General features: G+C 36.1%; 1 protein-coding gene across 1 annotated transcript in view; it reads left to right on the forward strand.

The window, feature by feature from the left end:
• Positions 1–18823, forward strand: part of LOC129233130 (CAD protein-like) — a 90671-nt gene that overhangs the window by 59944 nt on the left and 11904 nt on the right. Inside the window, exons 12-17 of the mRNA XM_054867193.1 lie at positions 5945–6340; positions 11730–11830; positions 12068–12127; positions 15036–15110; positions 16386–16527; positions 17778–17848. Of these exons, the coding sequence (XP_054723168.1) occupies positions 5945–6340; positions 11730–11830; positions 12068–12127; positions 15036–15110; positions 16386–16527; positions 17778–17848 (845 nt within the window). The remainder of the gene's footprint in view (positions 1–5944; positions 6341–11729; positions 11831–12067; positions 12128–15035; positions 15111–16385; positions 16528–17777; positions 17849–18823) is intronic.

Consider the following 18823-nt stretch of genomic DNA (forward strand, 5'->3'; position numbering starts at 1 on the left):
ATCAAAATGAGTCGAAAGTTACTTATTCGTACGGTCGAACCTCGTTAAAACAAACTCAAAGGGACATTCAAAATGGATTCCTCTGAACCATAGTTATCGTCTTACCCGTAAAAGAAAAGTATAGAGAGAAAGTTTATTTATAAATACGAAAGATAATTTTTTGCAAGTTGCTTCATATTTTTTATTCCCCAAGTTTACAACTACTTTCTTTTTGATATAACTTCTTTCTTATTGGTATAGCTTAAATGTTTATTTTTCTTGCATTAGTCTTTTTTTTTTTGCTTGCTCTTTCCTTTCGTCTAAACATTTTACCTTACTAACCTGTTCCTGAAGACTTTTCCCAACTCCCCTGTTCCACCATCATATGTTGTGCACTTATGTAAGTATTCCCTTCACATTTATGTGCATGTGTTGTGTATGTATTAATGTGTTTGGCTGAAACTGCAGTGTTGTTCAAATAACATTTTGTGCTTAGTTCTTCAACTGACTGCATGTAGTAGTTGAAGTGTAAAGAAATGTACAGGCATCCCGCGTATAATATGGTTAATTCGTTCCGTGTTTTATCGAAATCGTGTTATACGAGACTTGGAAATAATGTAAAACAAGGGATGTGTGCCGTGTATATCGAAACCAAATTTCATAAAAGCAAAGCAAAAACTTAGATTTATTATCAAACGTTAACAGAATGTATTAAACAAAAATGAAATTCCACCCTTTGTAAATATAACTTTCGTGTTATATCAAAACCATGAAGTATTCAATTCACGTTTCATACCGTGTCATATCGAAAACGTGTCAAAATAATCGCAAACTTGGTGCTGCGTAAAATCGAAACCGTGTTGTACACAGTACCGTGTTATACGAGGGACACCTGTATATCGTTTTCATAAAGATATACATTCCATAAATTTTGATACTTACAAGTTTTTTTTTTTTCATGTGAAACTTGAAAAAGTGTCATAACAAAGTGAAATTTAAAGATATGCATTCAAAATTGTGGCAAAAAAGTAGATGTATTTGTTTTTTATGTGAAAGAATATAAGTTTTTTTTATTTTTTTAAGACCTTGTCTGTAAGGAAACGAGTGTAGGCCAGTGTTTTTTTTAATATTGGTTGTTTTATAAAATGAGTTCGTTCTAAAAAAAAAATTTCAAAAATGAAGAAAAAGTACTAAAATTTGAACATATCGCATAGTCAAAATGGCTCCGACTATGTGGCATTCAAATTTGAAACATCCAAATACTCAAATCAACATGTACTCATTTTTGAGGTATTTGTGCTTTTTTTTAAATATGTAATAATTTCAAAATTGTGTATTAACCGAGCTATGTGCTCATTTTTGAGTATGAAATAATTCAGCACTCTATTTGAAAACATAAGTACTCATTTTTGAAGACTTCATTTTTCTCAGTGTTCTGTTTTCTGTTTAACTGAAAACAGAACAGAAGAAATGGGGAAAGTTGAAATAGTTTGGGAGAAAGTTTGCTTTGTATGTTTGTTTGTTTTTGTTTGCTGATGTGTGTTATAATACTGTGCTGAAACTAAACTGCTTGGCATATTTTAGTGTATTGAAAATATTTAACACCATTTTGTGTTTAACATTTTAAACCTTAAGTCTACTGCTTATGTAGTTGTTGTGAGCTATTTTGTGTGATTTGATTTTATTGCTATAATTTGTTTACTTTGTACAGTCGAACCTGTCTATCTCAAACTGCACGGGATGGGAGAAAAATTCGAAATAAGGTTTTCACGTACAGAGGTTTTTGATACAGTTATAAAAATAAACAACTGGAGCAGAGTCAAAGAGTTTAACACGTTCTTTTGAATTTGTTGAACATTTTACTCTGTGACTTATTGTAATTGCATGTTTTGCTAATTTTATTATACAAATCTTTAAGGAGAAGATTATCTTTCAGTGATTGCCGTTCAAAAATATTGAAATTTTTACTTTAACCTCCCAATCAAAATGATTTAACCCAGAGAACAAAATAACTGTTGGCTACAAACTGAAAGTAAAACGCATGAATCCTTTACGCTGTTCAACAATGCAAAACCCCCTTATCGTCAGTTTCCAAGTGGACGGAATAACTATTGCTCCTTGTGTATAGTTTTCCCTGGGCTATGTATCTCACAAGACTTGGAGGACTCTATGACTGCAATTAAAAAAAAATGCTGGGAAAAAAGTCGAATTTTGCTGTAAGTGGAAGGAAGTTGAAAAATTTGTCTATGAGAAGGTTTTTGAGATAGACAGGTTTGAGATAAACAGTTTTGACTGCATCGTCAAAGCTTTTTAAGTGCATTATTATCCCGGTAGCAGAAACTGCGAGACGCGAGACGAGCGTCGCAGATTTTTCAGCGGCCTGCAGACAATTTTACAAAAGAACAAAAAGAAAGAAAGAAAAAAAAAATTAAAAAAAAAAAAAGAAATACTTCTTGTGGCAAAGATCGTTTAGAGATCGTTTTTTGACCGAAAAGGCGATGTGTGGATTCGATTCAACATTTCAGCAAGAAACAGTCGCCATATTTGGTCATTCCCAAGATGGAAGTAATTTTCTTGAGAAATAAAAAGTTTTATATTTAAAATTTCACCTTATTCTCATTGCTTTGGACGCAAAAGCGCTAAAAAAATTTTCAACTAAAGTGTAATCTCATGAGGATTTTTATTTTTAAATTATTTTTGCAACAAATTCAAAAATTTATATCTTAATTTTCGGCGTAGTCGCCGTGTTTGGTCATTCCCAAGATATTGGTACGCTCTTAGTATACTCTGCCTACGTTTTCATAAACGGAATTGGATGTTTATTGCAATGCAAACTGTTGAATATTATGCAACATGTGCCATTTTTTTCTGATAATTCTTAATTATTGTCTTGAAAAAAGTAAAATTTCATCTTAGAATGATATCTTATCTTCATTGCTTTAGAGGCTAATGTGCTAAAACCTGACGATTTCATCTAAATTGTAGTTTTTAAGGATTTTGAATTTATTTCTACTTTTATGTAACAAATTCAAAAATCTCTTTAGAATCGTGCATTTTTCGTGTAGACGCAATGTTTGGTCATTCGCAAGATGGAAATAGACGAGACTATTGCTTGCCTAAGTTTCCAAAAACAGAATTTTACATTTACCTCAATACAATCTATTGAAGATTACATAAAATGTACAATAAATCATATTTCTTTTTAAATGATTTTCATAAAAAATGAGAATTATTACCTGCGCAATTGTATTTGCTTTGGGAGCTTTGCTATAAACTAAAACGTGCATCTAAAATGCAGTATGCAGTTTCCTGCCATTTTCTCATTTACTAATTTATTTATTCATTTTTTGAAACAATTTCAAAAACCTATTTTTACTTAAATTTTCCGAAAGCAATTATTCAATACATACTTAAATAAATATGTATTGAATAATTGCTTTTCATAGTGCTCAGAGTTCTATTTATTTTTATGAAAGTTCTGAAAACCGCCCATCCCCCCTTTTTTTTATATTTTGGGCCACTAGCCAGTTGGAAATTTTCTGAATCTTGACCTTTACTTGTGTATTTTATGAAAACTCAAAATAAAACTGATAATGATGCTGCAGATTATTTTCAACTGCCCAAAATAGTGTCGCAGACTGGATAGAAAGTTTCTGCTACTGGGATTATTATCTAATGTTAAATTATATGTTTTTGATATAGTTGCTGAAACTGTTGCTTAAACAACAGTAACTAGTGTTAAAGATCAAGATGGGGATTTTTTCCGGTTACCAGTAGCCTATTGAACCGAACCAGGCTCCCCCCCCCCCAAATGAGTTTTGAAGACACTGGGCACATTTTATTTGTTGCCCTCCCCACCCACCTATGCTATGTAGTGCAGCATTAGAATATTTTGATTACCACGATGAGGTCAAACTTGGAAATAACTAATGGTACATTAAAGTAAGAAAAACAACGTTAAAAAAAAAGCACAAATTTGCCAGTTACAGCAGACACGTGTTTCGGCGTTACAAGGAACGCTTTTTTCAATGCAAAAAGTAATGAGCTTATGGATGAAAAGACATCCGAGAAAAGCCAAGAACAGATAAGCATGCAGCTTAAAAGATAAAAACAGCGGATTAGCCAAACACTAATGAGAAAATTATAAACCGATCAGGAACCAATAGGAATGCAAGCAAAGGCCAAGAGCTTTCTCTTATTGTTCAGCACAAAGGTAGTTATTTATCTTAATGGTACATTATCTATTATCATTTATTATACGTATATTTTGTAGCATAAGGAAGTTGCAATAATGTAAGTTGTAATAAATTCATTCAGCACAGCAGAAAAGTAATTACGCAAAAGCAAAGAAAGCTTTCTAAGCAAAAGTATTTTTATTAAAAAAAAGCATTTTCAGCCAATCAATAGGTTAAAATTCATTCAGCATAGTTGTTTATTTTAACCAAGATTCATTTCAATAAGAAAAATAAATAAATGAAAGATTAATCGAGTAAAATTGATCAAATATTAGATAGTAGACAAAGTGGCCTATGACTATCAATTAATTGACACATACCTAAGTTTAACCATTATGATTTAGGTCCTTTTTGGTCCATTTTTTAAAAACGAATTTAGGTCCCTTTTTACCTAGGAACGAACTAAGAATGATAGGGACAACCTTTAATCTTGATCTTTAACTAATCTTGATCTTTAAATATGAATTTTATAAATGCTCCCAAACTTGTTTTTGTGCTGTCTTTTTTTTTTTGTGTTTTTTTTTTTTTTTTGTGCGGTATATGAAAATTTCAATCACATTGGGACTCGATGGACGAAACTATGAAACGGACAAAGTTACTCATAAAACTGACTTTTTTATAAAACGAACAAACTTTTTTATGATTTTTTTTTAATGCAGCGTATTTTCCTGCGTATAATCCGCAGATTATCTGCTAAAAAAGGCAAACCTTTTATGAGGCGCGGATTATACACAGCCGCGGATTATCTGTGATTTTTTTTCCCTCTTAACACCAACGTAGGATTCACCGATCGAGACCGTACGGCGACTGAATGTTGTTTATTTTACGAAGCATGCATGTTCCTCTTGGCGATTCAGGTCATGTAAAATAAACAAGATTACAGTGAAGTAGGTAGCCATTTGCACAAGATTAGACCGTTTGCTCCTTTGTCCTGAATCTTTGTTTTGCGAGTAATTAGCATACTATAATCAAGATTTCGAGAAGAAATCATTATATTTCAGATTAATTTTGATTATGCCTTCAAAGTAATTATTTTTCACGTTTTTAGTTTAGTTGCTCAAATGGTATGTTAAATTCAAAACTTTATCTTTTTACATCGTATTATCCGCGGATTATACGCCACAGCGGATTACAGGGGTGATTGTGAGTTCATCAAAAAATACCTGAAAGTTTCAAAGCGAGAACGGGGGGGGGGGGTAATCTTTGGCCCCCTATTACTTAAGTGCACCTATGCCATAGTATTAAATAGTTCAATAGTCAGAGTCAAAATAGTGTGTGTACATTTGATTAAAATTTTAATGGGTTACAAAGTTACTTTTGAGCCGGTGTTATACAAAATTATCTTGACATTTGTCCATCTTAAGGCATAGGTGTCCCATCTTAAGGCTCTTGCAGGTATATTTGAGGAGTATTATATAATTTTTAAAAAAATTGCGGAGGTAGGGAGATAAAAGCATAACAAAAAAAAAACACAATTCCGGTATTTTCGGACATAAAAATACCGAAATACGTCCGAAAATACCGGAAATTCGGTAAAATACCGGAACACAATCACCCCTGGGATTATACGAAGCTTTTTTTTCTTCAGGCCGATTTTAGGACCTGCGGATAATAGGCCGCCCGCGGATAATACGCAGGAAAATACGGTAGTCCCTATTCACCACACAAAAACAGGTTTGGGTGTAATACTATTCAATTCTTGAAAAATTCACGTCCAGCTGACGTTTCAGATATGCGTGCTTCCCAGTCCTTGCAAAACATGATGAACGAAGTGGCCAAGCAGCTGATCCTGGACGTGGAAGAGCCGGCCATAATACCGAAGCACAAATTGCCCGACCCTCACCTGGACCTCAAGCTTCCCCTCTTCTACGAGCCGAAGCAGAGACACCTGGAGGCGGAACCCAAGATCCAGGAGCCGGTTTCGACCAAGCACAAGTCGGTCGACTCCTTCGCCGAACCGAAGTCTCTGGTCGTGGTCGAACCGCCGGGTTTTGACCAAGCACAGGTCGGTCGACCCCCATGTGGACTCGAGGGCTCCTCTCTCCTATGTACCGGGTGGGTCTACTTCGGCTTTCCAGGGGCTCCCCCAGTTGGTGAGCGAGTTAAGGGGGAAGCATGTGCTGAAGGTGGATATGTTTACTAGAAATCAGGTAAGTGTTCGAGTAGGCTGGAAGCTGTTTTTGTGCAATTTTGTTTTTGTAGGGTATGTGAAAATTGCAATCAGGTCGGAACGTGATTGGCAAATTTATCAATAAAACGAGTGACAGTTAGTACCAGTAGACCCTTGTTTTATGTTCCACGTAAGTGTCGTGTAGATCAAAACTGCTTAAATTAAGACTTAATGGTAGTGTTAAAATAGGGGTTAGGTTCCATAAATGGAAAAAAATACTGCATTCTAGTGATAGATTAATATATATATATGTAACCGGGAAGTAGACCATCCAGGTATGACGGGTGAAAATTGCTTCTACATTTGAACGAAGCCATTGCCTGTTTGGTGGTAGTTGGATAGTTGAAATTAACCAGAACTCCAGTGGATGAACCCTAGTAGGTAGTGTTCATTGTGACCTTTTTTTCGTTTCGTCAGTCCCCTGAAATAACACAGTCTTACCAGGTGCCGGTTTCGACCAAGCACGAGTCGGTCGACTCCTTTGCCGAACCGAAGTCTCTGGTCGTGGTCGAACCGCCGGTTTTGACCAAGCACAGGTCGGTCGACCCCCATGTTGACTCGAGGGCTCCTCTCTCGTATGTACCGGGTGGGTCGACTTCGACTTTCCAGGGGTTCCCTCAGTTGGTCAACGAGTTGAGGGGGAAGCATGTGCTGAAGGTGGATATGTTTACAAGAAATCAAGTAAGTGTTCGAGTAGGCTCTAAGCTGTTTTTGTTCAATTTTGTTTTTGTAGGGTATGTGAAAATTGCAATCAGGTCGGAACGTGATTGGCAAATTTATCAATAAAACGAGTGACAGTTAGTACAGTAGACCCTTGTTTTATGTTCCACGTAAGTGTCGTGTAGATCAAAACTGCTTAAATTAAGACTTAATGGTAGTGTTAAAATAGGGGTTAGGTTCCATAAATGGAAAAAAATACTGCATTCTAGTGATAGATTAATATATATATATGTAACCGGGAAGTAGACCATCCAGGTATGACGGGTGAAAATTGCTTCTACATTTGAACGAAGCCATTGCCTGTTTGGTGGTAGTTGGATAGTTGAAATTAACCAGAACTCCAGTGGATGAACCCTAGTAGGTAGTGTTCATTGTGACCTTTTTTTCGTTTCGTCAGTCCCCTGAAATAACACAGTCTTACCAGGTGCCGGTTTCGACCAAGCACGAGTCGGTCGACTCCTTTGCCGAACCGAAGTCTCTGGTCGTGGTCGAACCGCCGGTTTTGACCAAGCACAGGTCGGTCGACCCCCATGTTGACTCGAGGGCTCCTCTCTCGTATGTACCGGGTGGGTCGACTTCGACTTTCCAGGGGTTCCCTCAGTTGGTCAACGAGTTGAGGGGGAAGCATGTGCTGAAGGTGGATATGTTTACAAGAAATCAAGTAAGTGTTCGAGTAGGCTTGGAAGCTGTTTTTGTTCAATTTTGTTTTTGTAGGGTATGTGAAAATTGCAATCAGGTCGGAACGTGATTGGCAAATTTATCAATAAAACGAGTGACAGTTAGTACAGTAGACCCTTGTTTTATGTTCCACGTAAGTGTCGTGTAGATCAAAACTGCTTAAATTAAGACTTAATGGTAGTGTTAAAATAGGGGTTAGGTTCCATAAATGGAAAAAAATACTGCATTCTAGTGATAGATTAATATATATATATGTAACCGGGAAGTAGACCATCCAGGTATGACGGGTGAAAATTGCTTCTACATTTGAACGAAGCCATTGCCTGTTTGGTGGTAGTTGGATAGTTGAAATTAACCAGAACTCCAGTGGATGAACCCTAGTAGGTAGTGTTCATTGTGACCTTTTTTTCGTTTCGTCAGTCCCCTGAAATAACACAGTCTTACCAGGTGCCGGTTTCGACCAAGCACGAGTCGGTCGACTCCTTTGCCGAACCGAAGTCTCTGGTCGTGGTCGAACCGCCGGGTTTTGACCAAGCACAGGTCGGTCGACCCCCATGTTGACTCGAGGGCTCCTCTCTCGTATGTACCGGGTGGGTCGACTTCGACTTTCCAGGGGTTCCCTCAGTTGGTCAACGAGTTGAGGGGGAAGCATGTGCTGAAGGTGGATATGTTTACAAGAAATCAAGTAAGTGTTCGAGTAGGCTGGAAGCTGTTTTTGTTCAATTTTGTTTTTGTAGGGTATGTGAAAATTGCAATCAGGTCGGAACGTGATTGGCAAATTTATCAATAAAACGAGTGACAGTTAGTACAGTAGACCCTTGTTTTATGTTCCACGTAAGTGTCGTGTAGATCAAAACTGCTTAAATTAAGACTTAATGGTAGTGTTAAAATAGGGGTTAGGTTCCATAAATGGAAAAAAATACTGCATTCTAGTGATAGATTAATATATATATATGTAACCGGGAAGTAGACCATCCAGGTATGACGGGTGAAAATTGCTTCTACATTTGAACGAAGCCATTGCCTGTTTGGTGGTAGTTGGATAGTTGAAATTAACCAGAACTCCAGTGGATGAACCCTAGTAGGTAGTGTTCATTGTGACCTTTTTTTCGTTTCGTCAGTCCCCTGAAATAACACAGTCTTACCAGGTGCCGGTTTCGACCAAGCACGAGTCGGTCGACTCCTTTGCCGAACCGAAGTCTCTGGTCGTGGTCGAACCGCCGGTTTTGACCAAGCACAGGTCGGTCGACCCCCATGTTGACTCGAGGGCTCCTCTCTCGTATGTACCGGGTGGGTCGACTTCGACTTTCCAGGGGTTCCCTCAGTTGGTCAACGAGTTGAGGGGGAAGCATGTGCTGAAGGTGGATATGTTTACAAGAAATCAAGTAAGTGTTCGAGTAGGCTGGAAGCTGTTTTTGTTCAATTTTGTTTTTGTAGGGTATGTGAAAATTGCAATCAGGTCGGAACGTGATTGGCAAATTTATCAATAAAACGAGTGACAGTTAGTACAGTAGACCCTTGTTTTATGTTCCACGTAAGTGTCGTGTAGATCAAAACTGCTTAAATTAAGACTTAATGGTAGTGTTAAAATAGGGGTTAGGTTCCATAAATGGAAAAAAATACTGCATTCTAGTGATAGATTAATATATATATATGTAACCGGGAAGTAGACCATCCAGGTATGACGGGTGAAAATTGCTTCTACATTTGAACGAAGCCATTGCCTGTTTGGTGGTAGTTGGATAGTTGAAATTAACCAGAACTCCAGTGGATGAACCCTAGTAGGTAGTGTTCATTGTGACCTTTTTTTCGTTTCGTCAGTCCCCTGAAATAACACAGTCTTACCAGGTGCCGGTTTCGACCAAGCACGAGTCGGTCGACTCCTTTGCCGAACCGAAGTCTCTGGTCGTGGTCGAACCGCCGGTTTTGACCAAGCACAGGTCGGTCGACCCCCATGTTGACTCGAGGGCTCCTCTCTCGTATGTACCGGGTGGGTCGACTTCGACTTTCCAGGGGTTCCCTCAGTTGGTCAACGAGTTGAGGGGGAAGCATGTGCTGAAGGTGGATATGTTTACAAGAAATCAAGTAAGTGTTCGAGTAGGCTCTAAGCTGTTTTTGTTCAATTTTGTTTTTGTAGGGTATGTGAAAATTGCAATCAGGTCGGAACGTGATTGGCAAATTTATCAATAAAACGAGTGACAGTTAGTACAGTAGACCCTTGTTTTATGTTCCACGTAAGTGTCGTGTAGATCAAAACTGCTTAAATTAAGACTTAATGGTAGTGTTAAAATAGGGGTTAGGTTCCATAAATGGAAAAAAATACTGCATTCTAGTGATAGATTAATATATATATATGTAACCGGGAAGTAGACCATCCAGGTATGACGGGTGAAAATTGCTTCTACATTTGAACGAAGCCATTGCCTGTTTGGTGGTAGTTGGATAGTTGAAATTAACCAGAACTCCAGTGGATGAACCCTAGTAGGTAGTGTTCATTGTGACCTTTTTTTCGTTTCGTCAGTCCCCTGAAATAACACAGTCTTACCAGGTGCCGGTTTCGACCAAGCACGAGTCGGTCGACTCCTTTGCCGAACCGAAGTCTCTGGTCGTGGTCGAACCGCCGGTTTTGACCAAGCACAGGTCGGTCGACCCCCATGTTGACTCGAGGGCTCCTCTCTCGTATGTACCGGGTGGGTCGACTTCGACTTTCCAGGGGTTCCCTCAGTTGGTCAACGAGTTGAGGGGGAAGCATGTGCTGAAGGTGGATATGTTTACAAGAAATCAAGTAAGTGTTCGAGTAGGCTCTAAGCTGTTTTTGTTCAATTTTGTTTTTGTAGGGTATGTGAAAATTGTAATCAGGTTGAAACGTGATTGGTAAAGATATCAATAAAACAAGTGACAGTTAGTACAGTAGACCCTTGTTTTATGTTCCACGTAAGTGCCGTGTAGATCGAAACTGCGTAAATTAAGACTTAATGGTGTGTTAAAATAGGGGTTAGGTTCCATAAATGGAAAAAAAATACTGCATTCTAGTGATAGATTAATATATATAACCGGGAAGTCGCCCATCCAGGTATGACAGGTGAAAATTGCTTCTACATTTGAACGAAGCCATTGCCTGTTTGGTGGTAGTTGGACAGTTGAAATTGTAACCCTAATTCCAATGGATGAACCCTAAACTCCAGTAGGTAGTGTTCATTGCTGACCATTTTTTCGTTTCTTCAGTCCTCTGAAATGACACAGTCTTACCAGGTGCCGGTTTCGACCAAGCACGAGTCGGTCGACTCCTTCGCCAAGCCGAAGTCTCTGGTCGTGGTCGAACCGCCGGTTTTGACCAAGCACAGGTCGGTCGACCCCCATGTTGACTCGAGGGCTCCTCTCTCGTATGTACCGGGTGGGTCGACTTCGACTTTCCAGGGGTTCCCTCAGTTGGTCAACGAGTTGAGGGGGAAGCATGTGCTGAAGGTGGATATGTTTACAAGAAATCAAGTAAGTGTTCGAGTAGGCTCTAAGCTGTTTTTGTTCAATTTTGTTTTTGTAGGGTATGTGAAAATTGTAATCAGGTTGAAACGTGATTGGTAAAGATATCAATAAAACAAGTGACAGTTAGTACAGTAGACCCTTGTTTTATGTTCCACGTAAGTGCCGTGTAGATCGAAACTGCGTAAATTAAGACTTAATGGTGTGTTAAAATAGGGGTTAGGTTCCATAAATGGAAAAAAAATACTGCATTCTAGTGATAGATTAATATATATAACCGGGAAGTCGCCCATCCAGGTATGACAGGTGAAAATTGCTTCTACATTTGAACGAAGCCATTGCCTGTTTGGTGGTAGTTGGACAGTTGAAATTGTAACCCTAATTCCAATGGATGAACCCTAAACTCCAGTAGGTAGTGTTCATTGCTGACCATTTTTTCGTTTCTTCAGTCCTCTGAAATGACACAGTCTTACCAGGTGCCGGTTTCGACCAAGCACGAGTCGGTCGACTCCTTCGCCAAGCCGAAGTCTCTGGTCGTGGTCGAACCGCCGGTTTTGACCAAGCACAGGTCGGTCGACCCCCATGTGGACTCGAGGGCTCCTCTCTCGTATGTACCGGGTGGGTCCGCTTCGGCTTTCCAGGGGCTCCCTCAGTTGGTCGACTCCTTCGCGGAACAGAAGTCTCTGGTCGTGGTCGAACCGCCGTTTTTGACCAACACAGGTCGGTCGACCCTCATTCGGACTCGAGGGCTCCTCTCTCGTATGTACCGGGTACGTCTACTTCGACTTTCCAGGGGTTCCCCCAGTTGGTCAATGAGTTGAGGGGGAAGCATGTGTTGAAAGTGGATATGTTTACTAGAAATCAGGTAAGTATTTTTGAGTAGGCTGGAAGCTGTTTTTGTGCAATTTTGTTTTTGTAGGGTATGTGAAAATTGCAATCAGGTTGCAGGGCCGGATTTAGGGGAGGGCAGGCGGGGCTACTGCCCCAGGGCCTCCACAACAAAGGGGCCCCACTGTAAAATTTTTACAAAATATCCCAACTTTCACGGGTTAAAAATATCGGATATATACATATATATCAAAATATTCGGATATACAGTAGAAGATTGTTATAACGCACACCTTGGGACCAGAGCTTTTGCGTTTTACAGGTTTTTGCATTACATAGATCATTTCACAAATTTTGAAACTAATATTCAGAATATATCTATGTATTAGCACTTCAGAATGAGTTTTATCTGCAATGAATATTAAAGCACCAATATTACAAATAGTTATTCACAAATAAATATGTTTCACAATCAAAAGAAAGTGCATTATCCTGCACTTCTGCTAACTTCATGGTTCGCATAACGGCTGCATTTTCAAGAGCCATCTGGTATTTTCTGTTTACTATGAGTACAAATTTTCAATTTAAAAGCTTTGAATTAAGATGAAAAGATGAAAAAACTTTCAACATTTAATTTGTTTAACTATTTTTATGTTAGCTGGGCAAAACAGAGGGATTTTTCAACTTAAAAACCTATTGTTTTCTTCTGAAAAGTTGTGCTGTTTATAGAGAATTGCTTTATATAGGTCGGCGTTATAACGGTCTTCTACTGTATATCAAAGTATCAGATATTTTCTACAATATGATGATCTTTTCAAACCCCTCCTTGGTTGCCCCGGGGCCTCCACACTTCCAAATCCGGCCCTGTCAGGTTGGAACGCAAACAGTTGGTTTCAGGTTGAAAACCCACGTATAAGTGAAGTCCTTATTTTTTGAAAAAACGGGAGCGTTTTGCCACTAATTTTGAATTTAAACGTTATAAAGAGGAGGAAAATGAAATTCAATGAACATTTTTTTGTTAAAAACCTCTGATTTTCATTCTTTTGCACAAAAAGGTTTCACTTTTGCGATTGCCACTTTTTTTAAAGGGTTCGATTTCGCTGCTACAATTTTTTTTACTGGTTGCTTTTATTTTGATTTTATATCGGTAAAATTTTATGCTGTAGCCATATTATGAGCCAGTATGGTGAGCCAATATTTATTTTTAAAAGTTCAATATTATTGAGTAACTTGCCTCGACCTCTGCCATTAGAAATATAAAATTTCAAACAGTAAAGAGAACAAATCCTACTTGCTACATTGAAAATTGTCCATTTAAAAACACTGGACGTTGCAATAATAGTGCAATTTTATTTAAAAAAATCGCGTTTGTGATTTATTTACAGTTTAGGGGATAACTGCCTAATGCACTTTTCAAAATTTTTGATCCCTCTCTCCTTTGTCACAAAGTTTCACACTTCACCATACCCCCTCTTCCGGCGAGAAATAAATATATTTCTCGCCGTGGCATTGGTGCCAATACTGGATCAAGTTCGCCAATTTCACAATTTTGGAAGTCTTCCTGAATGAAATGATACCGCGAAACTCCTTTAATACATAAAACTTCTGTACAAACAATATTTTTTTGTAAAAGTAGGCATGACCGTTGCTGTTAGAAATATAAAATTTCTAACAGTCAAATGAACGAATTCTACTTGCAGTTACATATAATTGTCCGTGCAAAAGCACTGGAAGTCGTAATAATGCGCCAATTTTATGAAAAGTTTCACCTTGAGACCTGTTTGTAGTGATAGCAACTGCAAGTATTATTGGGAGTGTGTGTGTGTGTGTTTTTCCCCCAGAAGGTGATTTTATTGAAACTGAGATTCTTCCCTCACTCCAGAAAATGATTTATTTAAATATTAAAATCGAGAAAACGCAATCAAAATGAAAATATTTTAAATGCCCGTACTCACCCAAAAAAGCCTCAATAATAAAAACAAATGCAAGTATTTCATTTCTTTACGCTCAAGCGAGAAATGGCAACACCCCAATATTATCTGGCAATTTCTTGACGCTAACTATGTCGCGTGAAAAAGCAAATAAAAATGATTTTTCACTAACTTTCAATTGCTTCTAGTGCTGTTTCTAGCGCTTCTAGCTACTTTGATTTTCGCGTGGTAACCCGGGTAAAACGTGTTTCAAAGTATTTTTCGCGAGCTTTCCAACCATACCAAGCTCGAAGCATTAAAATGATTTTTTCGTGTAGAAAAAGCGGTTTAAAAAATGAATTAAAACTTGATGTTTCACGCTTCCAACAATGAATTTCAACAATGGAAAAGAGAGAAAATTAAAATTTTTGAGTTTCGCTTACTAAAAAACGCTTATAACTTTTTTTCTAGTGGATTTAGGTTATTGGACCTTGGGTGCCCGACCCTTTTTTCATTAGGAGTATTTTTTAAAGACCTTTCCAACCATATCAAAGTCGAAAAAATTGGACGATCCGTTTGTGTAGAAAGAGCCATTTAGGACGAAAATGAGTTTTTTATTAATATCTCCATTAATTAGCATTCAATTTCAAAAATTTTTATTGATGACACTAAAACTGGGCAATAGCTACCGAACAAAAAAAGAATGAAGGGAATCGGTTCACAAACAGAGGAGGAATTGGTACCGAAAGAAAACGGCTTGCCTATTAATATATAAAGATAATCCTTCACAGTTAGGCCTCTTTGGTCATTTGTGATCAAATTTATCTTTTTCCGGGAAGTGAAGTAAACAGGCTGGGAAACCGGGATTTTGTTTAAAAACCGTGACATATGGCAAGCCTAAATATGAAGCCACTTGATCGTGTGATTTGTTTGCCAATATATGGTTGCATCAAATGCCTGAAATGATGTGTTCACATTTTCAAAAATCTATTTTATTTGTTTTTGAAGTTGCATATTTTATTTATTCTGTTCTAGTTGCATCGTTTGTTTGAGCTGGCAAAGACTTACAAGAGTTACGTGAAGAAAGGTGTGAGCCTCAGCACATTAAAGGTACAGAAATGATTACATATCCTACATCTTATTTTTTAAAAATGTAATTTAACTGTGTGTGTGTTACAGATCCATTCTTTCCAAATCTACCGTTTGTCATGGGCAGTGGCGCACATAGGAATTTTGCAAGGGGAGGTCCAAGGTCAAAAACCTCATTCTCATACCATATCCCACTACGCCATCAAACATATAAACTCGATTTTATCGATTCCCCGAGAACGAAAAACATTAAAAAATAACCTATTAAATAAATATTATAATTAGCGTTATTTAATGAAAATACTTAAATAAACTGAAAACATGGTAATTACAGTCTGTTCATTTATAATCAACATTTTGCTTCTCATAGGCTAAGTGCATAATATTTTTAAAAATCTTATTAAATCCTCCCTTGTGTGCGCCACTGCTCAAAGTTGTTGTCCTCTTGATTAAGATTCTCTTCTGCTTTTCAAAATAATTTAGCTAAAATAATTTTTAAACACTCCGCAACAATGCAAGGAAATAGATAACCACTCGTTTATATACATATATATTTATTTTCAATTCTTACTATGAAAAGTATATTCTACCACATAAAGAAGTTTTCGATTTTTCTCTCTATTGTAAATTTTTACTTTATAAACAGACCTAATGTTAAAATTTATGTTCTCACTCGTTTAACACTGTAAACTCAAATGTTTTTAATGAAAAAAAAATGTATTTTTCTCTAAAAAATATGAAAAGTTGCCACTATTGTGTGATGCAGCCAAGATCTACCTCTGACTCCCCCAACAACTGAGTTCAGTAACTCAGGAGTTAGAAATTGTTGCCTCTTTTTCAAAATTTAGATTTATTTATTAATAAACACTCTTGCAAGAAATGGTGCAATGCAGCACACTGTATAAAATTACTTATACTTAATGAAATACTTATTACTTTTAAAACTGGTAAATTAGCCATTTTTTATGGAATTTTTGAATATCATGGCTTCCAGATTCTATTTTGATGCGGTTTTGGAAATCATCCCTTTCATGAAATTTTTTTGGATATCCTCCTTTTTGCTCTCTGACCACTCTCATCCTTGTAATATAATGTACATGTTATACGTGAAAGTTTTAATGTAATTAGATAGTGAACCAAACTTAATTAACTAAATGTTCGTTTTAGCCGGGATTTTGTATCAAACGTGATCGTATGAAGAGAGTACTATACTGTACTGTAAAACTTCAATTGTACTATAAAATGAAGTGATAGAATTTTCTTTTGAAAGTTAATTACTGAAATCTTATTTTGCAGGGCAAGGTGATGACGAATGTGTTCTACGAAGTGAGCACACGCACCAGGGTTTCTTTCGAGGTGGCCATGCTGAGACTGGGGGGCACTGTGGTCAATGTGACCGAAAGCTTCTCCTCCATCAAGAAGGGAGAATCACTCGAAGGCAAGTTTTTCTCTTTCCTTTTTTTAAATTTATGATTTTGTAAACAAAGATCGATTTACACTCGAAACAACAGTGTGGGTAACAAATAAATACCTTAGTGATTGAAAATTAAATGTAGGAATTACCAACTATTTTCGCAGTGTGCTTTTTTTTTTTTTTGAAATTCCTTTAATGTACAGAAAACCTTTTCTCATTTCTCTAAATCATCTATCTCTCTCCGCTTTTCATTTTAAATATTAAAAAGAATTGTTTTTGCTTTTTCTTAAATTTAAAATACTTGCTAAATGTTAGTTATCTTCGTTAATATTTTGAATTGTTTTTCTTTTGAATTAGTATTAATCGTACCCTCCCTTCATCTCATTTGGTCAGCCCCCTTTCGTTCTCTTTTCAAAATTAACCTTACCACCAGATAAATTTTCGATTTCTTTTGGTTAGTGATAAGGAAAAGGACCTGTCTTTTCACTGTTTTGATTTGATCAAAGATTAATTTGATAGCTTTTAATTAATTTATTAAAAGCTATCTATTCGGATTAATTAGCTTTTTTGCATTTTACATGTTTTAGCTGTTTTTTGAAAATTTACTCATTTTTGCTGTACACTTTCATGCTTTTTCCTGTTCATTCCCGAAATAGCCAGGAGTCGACCCAAAAATACATAATACTTACCAGTACTCGAAAATTATATTACCCAACATGCCCGGGGCATGTAAAAATTCCGATCGGGCATGAATTTTTTACCCTTACATGCCCAGCTAGGCATGTAATTATTACAATTTTTAAATTAAGTATTTTTAATTTTAATGACTTATGTACTATTTATTTAATTTTTTTTTATGTTGTATATTGAAATACTTCTTGATTCAGATAAAAAGCTGTGAAATTAATTTTTTGTGTGATTAATGCTAGACAACAAATTCAAATATTTTTATTATTATACAATTAAAAAAAACCTGGGCATGTAAAAGTTTATTCGGGCATGTACCTTTTAGACAAACATGCCCGGTAGGACACGTAAAGTTTTTAAAAAATTTCTTGTCCTGGTACTTACTATTTTCCTTAAAACTAATTAAGAAATCCAGTTTGTGGTGCTGTAGGGTGCTTTAGTTTGATTTCTACTTAGGTGTGGGAACCCCCCCCCCCTTTTTTTTTTCTTTTTTTTTCTTCACTAATCGAGGAATTTCTGTGTATTTTTCTTTCAAAATATAGCTGAATGTAATATTTTATTTATATCATCTTTATTTCTTATTTCAGATACAATTGCCGTGTTATCCAGTTACTGCGATGTCATTGTTTTGAGACATCCTGAGCATGGTGCAGCGCAGGTTTGTTGATTTGATTCATCCCCTTTTTGTATATGATCATGGTTTTTTCCCTATTACCGTAACGATGGTGGTTTTTACTTCCTTTTACAAAAAAAGGTGGTTTTTTCTGTGTCTGTAATACACAGAAGTGTATTAGCATTGAAAAAAAAAAAACTTTTTAGATAAGAATCAAAATAATTAAAAAATTTTGTTTGAATCGAGGTTTTTTTTTTTTTAAATTTATTTTTATCTGACTTTTTTTTTCTGCATGTAAATAAAAAAATAATTTTGTTTGAATCTGAAGTATTGTTGTTGTTTTTTTTAAATTGTTTTTTTTATGTGACTTTTTTTTCTGCTTGTAAATTAAAAAAATAATTTTGTTTGAATCCAAAGCATTGTTGTTGTTGTTTTTTAATTTTTATTTTTATCTGACTTTTTTTTTCAGCTTGTAAATAAAAAAAATTTTGTTTCAATCCAAAGTATTGTTGTTGTTTTTTTTTTTCTCCAATTTATTTTTATCTGACTTTTTTTTTTCTGCTCATAAATAAAAAAATTATTTTGTTTGAATACGCAGTATTGTTGTTTTTTAATTTTTTTTTCTAATTTATTTTTATGACTTTTTTTCTGCTTGTAAATTAAAAAAATAATTTAACAATAAATAATTTTAATATAATAAGTGTAATAAAAAAATAATTAAATACTATTCCAAAGTATTGTTGTTTTTTATTTTATTTTTTTTTCTAATTTATTTTTATCTGACTTTTTTTTTCTGCTCATAAATGAAAAAATAATTTTATTTGAACCCAAAGTATTGTTGTTTTTTAAATTGTTTTTTTTTTAGTTTATTTTTATCTGACTTTTTTTCAGCTTGTAAATAAAAAATAATTTTGTTTGAATCCAAAGTATTGTTTTTTTTTTTTCATTTCTTTTTATCCGACTTTTTTTGTTTCTGCTTGTAAACCGCTCTTCTCTTTAGCGAGCTGCCTTCATCTCTTC

The sequence above is a fragment of the Uloborus diversus genome, unplaced genomic scaffold (assembly GCF_026930045.1).
Source record: "Uloborus diversus isolate 005 unplaced genomic scaffold, Udiv.v.3.1 scaffold_18, whole genome shotgun sequence".
NCBI classification, from domain to species: domain Eukaryota; kingdom Metazoa; phylum Arthropoda; class Arachnida; order Araneae; family Uloboridae; genus Uloborus; species Uloborus diversus.